General features: G+C 50.0%; 5 protein-coding genes across 5 annotated transcripts; 1 reads left to right on the top strand and 4 right to left on the bottom strand.

Moving 5' to 3' along the window:
• Positions 1-232: 232 nt before the first annotated feature.
• B0J16DRAFT_260917 (ClpP/crotonase-like domain-containing protein) lies at positions 233-1,054 on the bottom strand (the record flags this gene model as incomplete). The annotated part of the gene is made up of 3 exons (XM_046123258.1): positions 233-697; positions 750-809; positions 860-1,054. 3 exons carry the CDS (start codon positions 1,052-1,054, stop codon positions 233-235), a joined length of 720 nt encoding a protein of 239 aa, XP_045990646.1.
• Positions 1,055-1,723: 669 nt separating this feature from the next.
• Positions 1,724-4,669, bottom strand: B0J16DRAFT_353329 (uncharacterized protein; the record flags this gene model as incomplete). The annotated part of the gene is made up of 4 exons (XM_046129304.1): positions 1,724-2,539; positions 2,938-3,400; positions 3,452-4,277; positions 4,327-4,669. 4 exons carry the CDS (start codon positions 4,667-4,669, stop codon positions 1,724-1,726), a joined length of 2,448 nt encoding a protein of 815 aa, XP_045990645.1.
• Positions 4,670-5,129: 460 nt separating this feature from the next.
• On the top strand, positions 5,130-5,981 carry B0J16DRAFT_258828 (ClpP/crotonase-like domain-containing protein; the record flags this gene model as incomplete). Its single annotated transcript, XM_046123197.1, has 2 exons — positions 5,130-5,311; positions 5,366-5,981. The coding sequence occupies 2 exons, from the start codon at positions 5,130-5,132 to the stop codon at positions 5,979-5,981; spliced, it is 798 nt and encodes a 265-aa protein (XP_045990644.1).
• An 11-nt stretch (positions 5,982-5,992) lies between these two features.
• B0J16DRAFT_47941 (uncharacterized protein) lies at positions 5,993-8,012 on the bottom strand. Its single transcript, XM_046133917.1, has 3 exons — positions 7,932-8,012; positions 7,775-7,842; positions 5,993-7,723 (listed from the first exon to the last, which is right to left on the bottom strand). The coding sequence occupies exons 1-3, from the start codon at positions 7,962-7,964 to the stop codon at positions 6,004-6,006; spliced, it is 1,821 nt and encodes a 606-aa protein (XP_045990643.1). The 5' UTR covers positions 7,965-8,012; the 3' UTR covers positions 5,993-6,003.
• A 445-nt stretch (positions 8,013-8,457) lies between these two features.
• Positions 8,458-10,249, bottom strand: B0J16DRAFT_392939 (major facilitator superfamily domain-containing protein; the record flags this gene model as incomplete). Its single annotated transcript, XM_046132036.1, has 5 exons — positions 8,458-8,732; positions 8,780-8,896; positions 8,949-9,197; positions 9,246-9,534; positions 9,564-10,249. 5 exons carry the CDS (start codon positions 10,247-10,249, stop codon positions 8,559-8,561), a joined length of 1,515 nt encoding a protein of 504 aa, XP_045990642.1. The 3' UTR covers positions 8,458-8,558.
• Between the last annotated feature and the right edge of the window lie 1,065 nt (positions 10,250-11,314).

Below are 11,314 nucleotides of genomic sequence, written 5' to 3'. Positions count from 1 at the left end.
CTCGATTTGTCCAGTTTCGATGCCGTTTAAGGTGAAATTTAGGGCTTTTTTATATATTTCCAGATAAGCCTAGTTGCGCCGCGTCTTAATCCTCATGTTGTCAAAACCTACACAAAGGCTAGTGTTGATGCGTTTCATGTAGGTGGGATAGCTAGTGTATGTAAGGCATTGAAAGATCTCTCACCAGGTGAGTAACTGCTATACTGCTACGGAACCTGTTAACGGCTAAAGTCTATAGTTTTACCTTTGCTGGACGAGAATTGAGGCGAGAATGAACATAACTAATCTGCTGAAACGCTCTCAACGCCTCTCCATAAAGCTCTCCCCTCAGCAATCCATAGACCCCCATCTTTGCCTTTGACTTGACCTTGTCAGCAAGCTCCATAGCACGATCCAGCATTTCTTCCGGTGGGGCAATTTCATCTACAACGCCATCCGCCAATGCCTCACTGGAAGTGAACCTATGGCCTTGAAGAATAACTTTCCTGGCTGTCTGTGGTCTCAACTTGGCTCTCAACAGAGCACCCATTCCATCGAAATGCAGACCAAGTTCGGCTACAGGCATACACCAGTACCCTCGGGTGCTGTTCATGATGCGATAGTCGTGTGCTAGTGTCATGACGGACGCGCCTCCAAAGGTGTGACCGGTAATGAGGCAGATAGTGGGGAACGGGAAGTCCAGGAGAGTTGCGACAAGCTGTGAATGTGTCAGTCAACAGATTAGGATAAAGTTCAGATGATATGCTTACCGGATAGAATCCCTCGGAGCTGGCATATGGGTTTGTATCTCTTTCATGTAGATCCAACCCCTTTGCAAAGCAGTCAGTAGCTGTTCAGCCCGCCATTAATGAGAGCATACCGTGCAAAAGAACTTGGCATTATTTCCCCGAATGATGACCGCGCCAGGAGCATCAGGGCCTAATTCCTTGCGGACATCGTTAAGAGCTCGAATGATCTCTTGACAGAATTGCGATGTGAGACGGTTCTCTGGTGGCTTCTGAAGAGTGAGGATGAAGACGTCTCCACGACGCTCGAGACTAAGGTCTTGGTACATGTTGAAATTCATTACAGACGCGGCTTGAGTAAACGATGCCGAAATCCGCTGGTGATTGTGACGGTGTTGATGATTTAGACATCGACATTTAATCCATCGCTTCGCAGGACCACTGTTTCTAGCGGGTCTCGGCGTTATGGTGCTTTCCTAGTGTGTTGTCGAAACGCCGTGGAGACTAGCCGAAGCTCCGTGACAGTGCGGAGATCGACTGTCTCGAAGTGGCTAGTCTAATCAACTGGGATAGCAGCATTGTCGAATAGGATGCATTCCGCTTTCGGCTATGGAGCTAACAGCCGAGTAGGACCCCTGCATGCTTTATGGCAGTGATTCCGGTGATGTCGTGAGTATGTCTTACCCTAGACTACCCGTCATAACGAGATAAGTCGTTCATTTGAGTGTTTGCGTAGCTTCGTTACCACAGGTTGATCGAATGCTAGGATACAGGAGAGGTAATAAAGCTAACACGACGTTTTGTTTTATTTTCCTAGTATTCCGGAGGTAAAACTCCGATGTTTTGTATTTACAGACCATTTCGACAGGTTGACAAAATGCGTGACGAACTGACTTCGACCCATCTTTCCTTCAAATAATTCGAACAAATAACCTTGTACGCAATGGTGTTTGTGTTGTTCGAAAAGCCAACATAGATAATTGTTAAGTGCGTCAATCTCAAATCTTCTTGACAAAATTTATGATAGCATTGGCCATAGCCTCTGGTTGCTCAGGTGCCATAGCATGACCTGCACCCTTAATGACCTGCACCTCAACACGATCACCCAAACACGGCTTCATGACATCCTTCACAACAACAGCATCATGTTCAGCCTGTAGATCCAGAATCGGAACAGTCTCTCCGGCACTAAAGTACTCTTCAACAGGTGTGTACATACGCGCATGCGCCTGAGCATGGTGCGCCGCCTCGTTCCACCCGTCTAGCCACAAACGCGGGTTGCCCTCAGGCCCGAAGAATGCGGCTTGCAAATATTCAAGTCGCTTGGACTCAGGAAGAGACATATCTCCCGACCCGTCAATCTCGGTGCGAAGTCGGCTGAACGGTTCCTCGGTAGAGCCTGGGGGCAATTTCCCTGCTGAGGCAGCTGCCATGACGACCCCGCGGACGAGGTCTGGACGGTCGACGGCTAGCATGCGCGCCGGCTGGCTTCCCCATGCGTGACCCACGATGATGGATGGGCCGGAGTTGATGTGATCTAGGACCATGGCCACGTCGGCGGCGAAGTCGTGTAATGTCAGTTTGTCCATAGGTCCGTTGCTTCTACCGATCCCGCGGGGTTGAGGGCGGATAACGCGATAGCCAGCTTTAGTGAGGATTGGAGCGACGACGTCGTAGTCGTTTGCTCCACGTGCTAGCGAAGGAAGGATGACGATGACAGGACCAGTGCCTTGATCCAGTGCCTCAATATTGATAGGACCTTTGGTGACTGTAAACGAAGTCGGTGTTGCCATGTTGGTGGTTGTATAAGAAGACTTGTGATGGTAATCTGCGCGTATGCACTTGACTTCAGCAATCAGAAAGAGGTTTAAAATATATTGAGGGCTAATTTGTTAACCAAGCTGGAATAAATAAGCCCAGGTTCGGTGTTCGGCGTTTACGGCGATGGACATCACGGAACAAAGAAGAATAGCATAGCCACTGTGAACCTTTCGACGGCAAATATCTGGACTTGTGAATCTTCCACATAGAAACTACAGCGGACTTCAAGTTGTATCAAGCCTTGTCCCTTGAATCAAAGGATGCATGTCTTCAAAGCCAATTTGTACAATTTCGCTATCAGTAGTCCCCATATAACCCTAAAGCTCAAAGACTCTATCGTAATCTACAATCTTGCCTGCACCAACCCAGCCTGAGTCCAGTTCTTCCATACCTGCACCTCAGGAATCTGCTCATATCCAGGACTCGGAACCAGCTTAGGTCCCAGGATCTTCTTCTGTACCTTTCCGGTATTACCCTTGGGAAGTTCCCCCTCTAAAACCCTCAGCACAGTCGGTAGCTTATACCCAGCCAACTGGTTCCTAAGAATTTCCCTAACGTCGGCGAGGCTGACATCTGTCGCATTCACATTCTTCACAGCCAACACTGCACCGACACGCTGCCCAAACTCCTCGTCCTCAACGCCTACTACCATAGCCTCATTTACATAGGGCAGCGTCAGGCATGCGCGCTCAACGTCTAGTGCCGAGATCTTGTAGCCACCAGATTTGATGATGTCGACTGATGCGCGACCGACGATGAAATAGAAATTACCTTCACGTCGTGCGATATCACCGGTTTTGTACCAGCCATCGTCATCATGAGCATTCTTGGTTGCCTCGGGATCCATAAGGTACCTTGGTTGTTGGTCAGCCATGAACATCGAGATAGAATCATGAAATACTCACTTGGCAAACATATTTGGCGTCTTGACTAACAATTCACCTTCAGGTGAGATCTTGAGCTCCACGCCTGGCATAGCCTGGCCTACGCTTCCCTTGGGAGCATCATGAAGATCAACAGAGACACGAAGACAACCAGGAATCTCCGTAGCGCCATAACGTGGAAGGATGGATCTGCCCATGGACTCAGTCCAGAAATCCTGCACATGCTCCTGCAGCGCGCTAGATCCGCAAAGGAAAGCACGGAACTGGCCAGCGGATTGTTTATAGGGGATCTGTTCTCTCTCAGGGCGCTGCTCGATGAACCACTTCAGGCGCATGTAGATGGTGGGCACGGCGGAAAAGACAGTTAGACCGCCTTGTAGCCAGCGCTGCAAGACGGTCGCTGCGTCGAATTTGCCATGGAACTCGATGCACGCGCCCGCGTTGAGAAAGGGAAAGAAGGATGTTCCTAGACCCGTCTGATGATGTACTGGTAGTGTGTGTAGGAGTACATCTGTATGCGTGACGCCATAGCTGTCGCCGACCGAGATGGCGCCCTCGTGCGTGTATGTACGTCGTAGGACTACACCCTTAGGCTTACCAGTTGTGCCAGAAGTGAAGATGACCACGCCGGGTTCTCTAGGGTCTTGTGGAGAGTTGGATGATAGTGATATGTCGTGTGGCTCTAGACGGGTTGTTCGAGGTAGGTTGGGTAGAATGCTCAGCTGTACAATCCCACAGCGATGCGCCACGTCTTGAGCAAGTTGTGATGTTGCCGAGGTGGATAGAATAGCTACCTGTTGTGACTTGGTAGCGTAGTAGACAACCTCGTCTGCAGGTGCCATGGGGACTGATCAGTTAGTTGATGAATGACATCTAGGCACGGGGTATATACGCACACATTGGCACAACCGCTGCCCCAAGCGCCAGAACTGCTAGAACGGCGACCGTGAACTCGTAGCCACCTGCAGCCAACACGCCCACATAGACTTCATTACCGTTGCTCAGTCGTCGCTGCACCTTGGAAGGCAAAGCTTCGCGTAGCACTTCCCTGAAGACCAACACTGCATCGAGAAGTTCCCCGTATGTCTTGGACACACCGAGCTGCCGGTCTTTCAGGGCAATGCGATTTCGATGGGCGTGACGTAACAGTCTGGTGAATAATGGGTTGTTGGGCAAGACATGTGGACCATCGTGTGATGGCACCATCTGCGTGCGGTCTGTGTTGGTAGTTGCAGTCATATTGAGATAAGATGATTGACTTTGTCAAGGGATTGTGTTTCATGCCGTGAAGACAAACACATCTTTCTCGTTGACATCGAGACTTAATTATTAGGGTGCGTTTTCATTGTGATAGCGTCTATGATCTGCCTCCTCTCCCAAGTTTCCCCAGGCTCGGGTGTTGTCAAGTGCCGATAATGTGGGGTTGTGGCCGAGATGAAAATCCCGAGTGTGGAGTGCTTCGGCGTTTGCTAACGCGGTGTCTCGGCGAAATGGATTGACCTGCACTATGACGGATCTATCCCTGGGGGCTGTGGCTGGCTCGGTCTAGAGCCAGGTAGTTAAATGACCCAGCTATGAGCTATTGTGATTGACTTTGCATCTACCAACTTGCCACAAATTCAGCTCTTGGCACACAAGCCCAACACCAACACAGGCATCACTGTGAATCCAGACCGGCGTTCTGACCAGAATCGCAACCATGGCAGTAATAGAGGTCGAATACAACGGTCCCATTGCCGTCGTAACGCTCAACAAACCCAACAAGCTAAATGCTTTGACGAAAGACGAGTTCTATCAGCTCGCGCGCACACTTCAAGAGGTGGCAGAGCACGATGAAGTAGTGGCGACTGTGCTGATAGGCACTGGGAGATTCTTTTCAGCGTAAGGAGATCCTCCATCTTTCCACAAATCTATGGTAATAACATACATCTGCAGTGGCGCCGACGTGTCCGTCTCTAGAAAGGTGGCCGAAGGCACAGATCTGTATCGGCACAATTTGACCGTCACAGTAGCCAGCAACATGAATCTTGCACGGGCCTTTTACACGCATCCCAAGATCTTGGTCGTAGCCCTTAACGGACCGGTAGTGGGCATGGCTGCTGCGCTGATCGCTTTCGCTGATTTCATCTACTGTACACCGGAAACCTATCTTTTGACACCTTTCGCCAGCCTCGGCCTCATAAGCGAGGGTGTCTCGTCGATAGCTTTCGCAGAGCGCATGGGTATTTCCAGAGCGAACGAAGCCTTGATTCTGGGGAAGCGAATCACGAGTAAGGATTTATTTGCGACTGGCTTTGTGAATCAGATTTTCGATTGTCATGCCGAAGCATTTCGGAGCGAAGTCCTCAAGGAGGTTAAGGAACGGTTCCATGATGGTCTGAATGCGTCGAGTATGTTGCAGATCAAGAAGATGATTCGACAAAGGTCAAGACGGGAACTGGATGCACAGAATGTGGATGAGGTTTTTGGAGCGCTGGAGAGAAATGTCCAGGGGATTCCGCAGAAGGAGTTTGAGAAGCTGAGGACAGGGAAGAAGAAGCATAAGCTTTGACGTGACTGGGTTGTAGTTTCATTTAAGGGTCGAACAAGAACCCATCATTAAGTATCCAGTTCTCTACATGCTCGAATTGAATCGCGCCCAAATCCCACGCTTCTCCAGTATCAATGAAGGGACCCGCCTCCAGAGCGTCGCTAAGTGGTTGTTGCATCGGCTCCGACACGGGCATTTGCTCTTGAGTAGCCAGCGGGCTCGACGATAGCTGCTCACTCAGAGTGCTCCATATGCGGCAGTAACTAAGATCTATCATCTTGAAGTATTCCAGAGAACTCTCATTGTCCATCTTCAGTCCGGACGTAGAACTCTCGGTACGTTGTTGTCTCTTGTTGATAGCATTCTGGAGAGCCCTAGAAGCCCCAATCGCCGACCGCCAACGCTTGGACAGTTCTGTGAGTGCTTGTTGTAATACTTCTAGATCCGGCTGGACGGCATCCCAGAGTCTCTTATCAGGCATGACTGAGACTAGTGCCATGCTTGAAATTAGGCAATACCGAACACTGATGGGTGCCGAAACTTTAATCTCATCTCTGGCTAGAAAGTCCTCAAAAATACGGGCGACAAACGACGCGGCCAACGTGGCGGTCAGCGATAGTGATCCCGCTGAGTGCTGCATTCGAGAAAGCACTATTAAGCTGGTGAGGTATGGTAGATACAGTTGACGGGCCGGCAGATTGTGGGTGGTTGCGAAATAGCTATGTGGTGGTTGATTGCTGGGTGCAACCCAGAGCTCTTGAGGTAGACTCGTTGTCCAACGACATAATGAGTTGACGATGTAGAGTCGTTTTGTTCGTGACATGTGTCTCCTCATGCAGCAAGACGATATATCCCCAAGTACGGTGCAGATATCGACCCAGGCCGAGAACAGCTGGAACGAGAAAAGTGAGTCTGGGAAGTCACTTGCCATCGGAGGCTGCACGTCGCTGTCGTCGAGGTTGATGACCCGTGGTCTACCATGCGCGACAGAGATTAACGAGTCTCTCACTACCAAGCTCCACCACAATCTCCGTCGGATTGCTCTCGATGGTCCTTGAGGGGACTCCCTGTGCAGGCCAATCTGATGTGCGATTCCAACCCCGATTTTGAGCCAGAAGCCACTATTATCGAATGAGATATGCTCGGGGGCCTGTGGGTTGTACCATTGGAGCATCAATGAGGCTTTGATGGCGGATAATCCGTCCGTCTCAACTCCAGACCAGAATACCGCTTTGGCCCTGTGGTAGAAGTCGTCGGATGAAGCAAAGGCAACCACAGAAGGCGCATTCGTGACTCTACTGCCGGCCAACCATAGCGATTGAGCCAGGAGCATTGACGTCCTTTCCTGGTCGAAATGCGAGAGCTCCTGAATATCCTTTGGTTCCAAAACAGGCGTCCATAAATTGCAATAGTCTAGGAAAGCACTGAGTAGGCTTTGACGAGCTGCTGGAGGAGGTATGTCCAAGGCTTTCCAAAGAACCAGTGTTTCCTTTTGTGTGCTTGCATGAGGACCTACCTTTATCGTTGCCGGTTCAAATGCCCGGGCACTTGACTCATCTATCTCATCGTCATCTGCGATGTAGTGGCCTCTGCCTATGTAGGTTGTCGCTTGACTTGTACATGGGGTCTGATATGCATCCCTTACTTCAATGCATGGCCTGGCTGACTGCGAGACGTCTCGACTGTTCTCAGTGCTGTAATCCTGGTCAGGCTGTTGGACCGTAGAAGCACCTCCCACGCGACGGCGCTTTCTGGTGCGCGGACTGGATTATCACATCAGCCTTGTCCGGAATTGGATGTGGTGGAATGCCCACATGCACTCAACTCCTGCAGCTTTACATGTTATGCAAGTATTTGAATCGCCGTCAACTTCACAGCGGACCTGGGGGTGTTAGCCTGTCTGGACACCACTGAGCAAGGCCAAACTCAGCAAGGGTTGGAGATCCGGGACGATCTCTATGACTCACTGACCTTGCGATTGTGACAGAGCGTGCACGCGATCATTTTCGATTAATCGCCGGTATTTAGTGTTGCGAATGAGGATTGTGCCGGTCGGGAAAAGTGACGGAGAGTGACGGCGGGGAAAGATTAGATTTTGAAAGGGTATTCTTAGTGCTGTAGTCCCGAAACACCGAAACTCCGGCTGGCTAGCCAGCCCAGCTTTAGCTTACCCCGCGTTTGCACGAGTCAGCAAGATTGTAGACTGAGCTCTCATCTATTCTAGTCTAGACTAAACTAGTGGATATTGAACTTGTCATTTTTGTTTTGGAAAGGCGACAGATTCGGTCTTTCGCCGAATTCCCGGTAGTCACTACCAGTCCCACAAGTCAAAGCGCGATAGTATTTCCAGTGAGCACGGAACTGGGGTCTGGCTACCCGCTACCCGTCACTAAGTGAATCCACATTCAGCTGTTGGAGTCTGATTCTACTTTTGTTATGGTTGTAACAAGATATTTGAGTTAATTGCTTTAAAATAAACTTGAATTGAATGGCCATACGTATTTGTGTACTCAGTGTGCAACAGCGATAATCCTCCAAACCGTTCGCGACAAGTAGAGACAACAGCATCAACAGTCCAAGACTGACAAAATTGATACCCTACTCAACGTATCGCCACCGCTTTGGCAGGTTGTTTGCCACTTCGTGCTCTTCCATCTTCTTGTTAAGTCTCTTGACGTACCATTTGCAAACGAGACAGCCGATGATGCCCATGACACAGCCCGCAATGATCAAAATGCCACCATTCTGATAGCGAGGCTCTTGGGAGCGAAGCTTGACTGGTCAGCGAGAGTTTAGAATACAGAGTATAGGGGACTTACGAAGAAATACGGTGTGAACCAATGCGAGACTGACGCGATGCAGTTGGTGATGGCAACCAGGGCGCCACGCTTTGTGCGAGGGCGGGCCACGTTGGTAGTTTCCCAAGGAATGTGGATCTGTTACTTTTAGCATCGAGCAGTACTTAGAGATGGGGCACTCTGCACGTACATTCAGACCAACAAAAGGTCCGGCACACAATAGGAACATGCCAAAGTATCGGGCACCTGGGTTCAGTGTGGAAATCATGATGACGACGCCAACAATGCAAGCAGCTGTGCTGCCAATGATATGCCAGCAATGCTCCATGTATCTTCCGGACGACCAAGAGATGGCACAGGTGGCGATGTAGGCAAAGATGTATGGTGGCGCTTGGATGAGATAGGTCATGAGGTTCGAGTATCCGAGGGTTTTGACAATCTGGATGGACTTGTTAGTCATTGCGGATAGCTTGACGGTGCGACTTACCGATGGGAAGAAGTCCTTAAATGAAAGGGCGACGATGAGACCAAAGTGAAGAACCGTGTAAATCCAGGTGAACGGGTCTTGACAAGCAAGCTTGACACCTTCCCAGGCACCACCTTCGTCATCCTCAGATCGACCGCCTGCTGATACAATCATACGGTATTGGGCCATCTCGGACATCTCGGGTGTCATGAAGTATGTACCGGTGTTGTGGGGGAAATTGGGGATGCACCAGAATCCCGCGGCAGCGACGAAAAGTCCGACGACACCTGTAGGAGTTAGCGTTGAGGAGCTGTACTTTATGGTAGGGATGGTGTTTACTTACCCTCCAAGATAACAAACCATTGCCAAGCGCGCATACCAGCAACCCCGTTCATATTCTCCAAGATACCAGCGGCAAGTAGACCTGAGAAGATGTTGGACGCGATGTTACCAGCATGCCAGATGGCCATTCGCAGCGGCGCCTCCTCTTTGGTATACCAAGACGAAGTCATCAAGCTAACCATGGGAAGGAAAGGGCCCTCAGCAACACCGACCATAAATCGGCACACCAGGAAAGACCAGCCGCTACTCATAGCAGCCATACAGGCTGTAATGACAGACCATGCGATAACATAGGCCGGCATCTGCCATCGCGGCAGTCCTTTGGCAAGGTAGACAGTAGCAGGAAGCTGAGTGACAATATAGCCAACGTAGAATAGAGATATCCCCGCAGACCACATAGTATCAGACATGTGCAAATCCTCCTGCATACCTGCCAGCCTCGCATTGGCCACGTTGATGCGATCAAGGTAACCCATCAACAGCATGAGCGTGACGACCGGCAAGAAAACCCAATCTAGCTTGCGCTTGAGTTTCTTTTCGATTTGCTGACGTTCCTCGAGGCTCTTGGTTGCCAAGAGGGGAAAAAGGGAGAGGTACTCATCTACTACCGCATCGTTTTCGAGGTGAGTAGTCGCCTCCTTCTCCATCGAACTGGCTTGGGATGTTGTGCGTTGAACGGTCATTGCTGAAGTCAATAGCCTCGTGATATTGTTGTCGAGTGTTGGAAGGCTGCTTGGAAGAGTTCATATCCATCATTATGGCGGCAAGGATAGACTGTTTTATACGTGAAACAAGAAGTCGAACACTTTGTTGAGACGCAGGTCCAGACCATCAACAATCCAATCATGGCAGAAGGCGATGCCACAAGCCTACGAGGTGAGCAGGCTTCCCCGCGTTCCCCATGGGGACCCCAGACTTGGATAAGCCTGGCGTCGTCTAGCGCAGTAACCTTATCTCGATAGTATCGGCGTTTCGGGACTTCGGTCATTTCAGCACAAAGGTAACAGAGGCCGACTGTGTTGGGAAGTACTGCGTGATTAGCAACATCATACGCCAATTTACTTTATAACATGGTCAGTACTACATGGAACAGAATACAGTTAGCTGTCACCCACTTGGCGATGTTAGCTTTTGCTAGTGAATGTCCGTACGCAAACACCGAGGCGATCCAAGGCCGAGTTCTTAAGGTAGACGACTTCTATTTGGCAGTGCATCCAAAGCGCCACTGGCTGCTTTGCAACCTAGACCACGAGCTACAAGCACATGGCAAGTGAGAGTTGGAATGGTTCGAATGGTTCCAATGGCTCAATCGGAAATGCTTGAGGATGGTGCCGGGTTGCTGTAGACCAGAAGACCGCAGTATAGAGAAGCGCATTTGCTATGTTTCACCACCTGCGCTGTCCTGCGAAACAAGCCTATCCCTCCTCCAGTGGTGATTAGTTCCTATAGGTGGGTTCTATTTTTGGGGCCTAAAGAGTTTCTGGCTTTTGCCGTTTAAGTCTACGGTTGGTATCACTGAGAAGTTGAAGGACTTTAGCTTCTGTCAGGCTCTTAGATTGGATGCAAAACTTGATCAAGCTGTTTTTAGCTAAAGAATTCCTCGTTCAGTCATTTTCAGTAAAGAAATTCAGCGTAATTACGTTTACAGTCTGCCTTGTAAGGCGTAAGGCGCATGTGACTGGTCAGACTCATGCCAAGACCAATAGTTGCAAAACATGGCGCTTGAGGTTTTCAGCTTTGAACGCCAG

Source organism: Fusarium flagelliforme (genome assembly GCF_020744385.1).
Source record: "Fusarium flagelliforme strain FIESC 12 MPI-CAGE-AA-0113 chromosome Unknown B0J16scaffold_1, whole genome shotgun sequence".
NCBI lineage: Eukaryota > Fungi > Ascomycota > Sordariomycetes > Hypocreales > Nectriaceae > Fusarium > Fusarium flagelliforme.
This window is presented reverse-complemented; position numbering and strand designations above follow the sequence as displayed.

Excerpts from the sequence above, each read along its gene's own strand:
- B0J16DRAFT_47941 (XM_046133917.1), bottom strand. The coding sequence starts at position 7,964 with ATGATCGCGTGCACGCTCTGTCACAATCGCAAG. Across the intron at positions 7,843-7,931 it reads CGCTCTGTCACAATCGCAAG|GTCCGCTGTGAAGTTGACGG; the intron begins GTCAGTGAGTCA and ends TAACACCCCCAG. Across the intron at positions 7,724-7,774 it reads GCTGCAGGAGTTGAGTGCAT|TCCGCGCACCAGAAAGCGCC; the intron begins GTGGGCATTCCA and ends GTGATAATCCAG.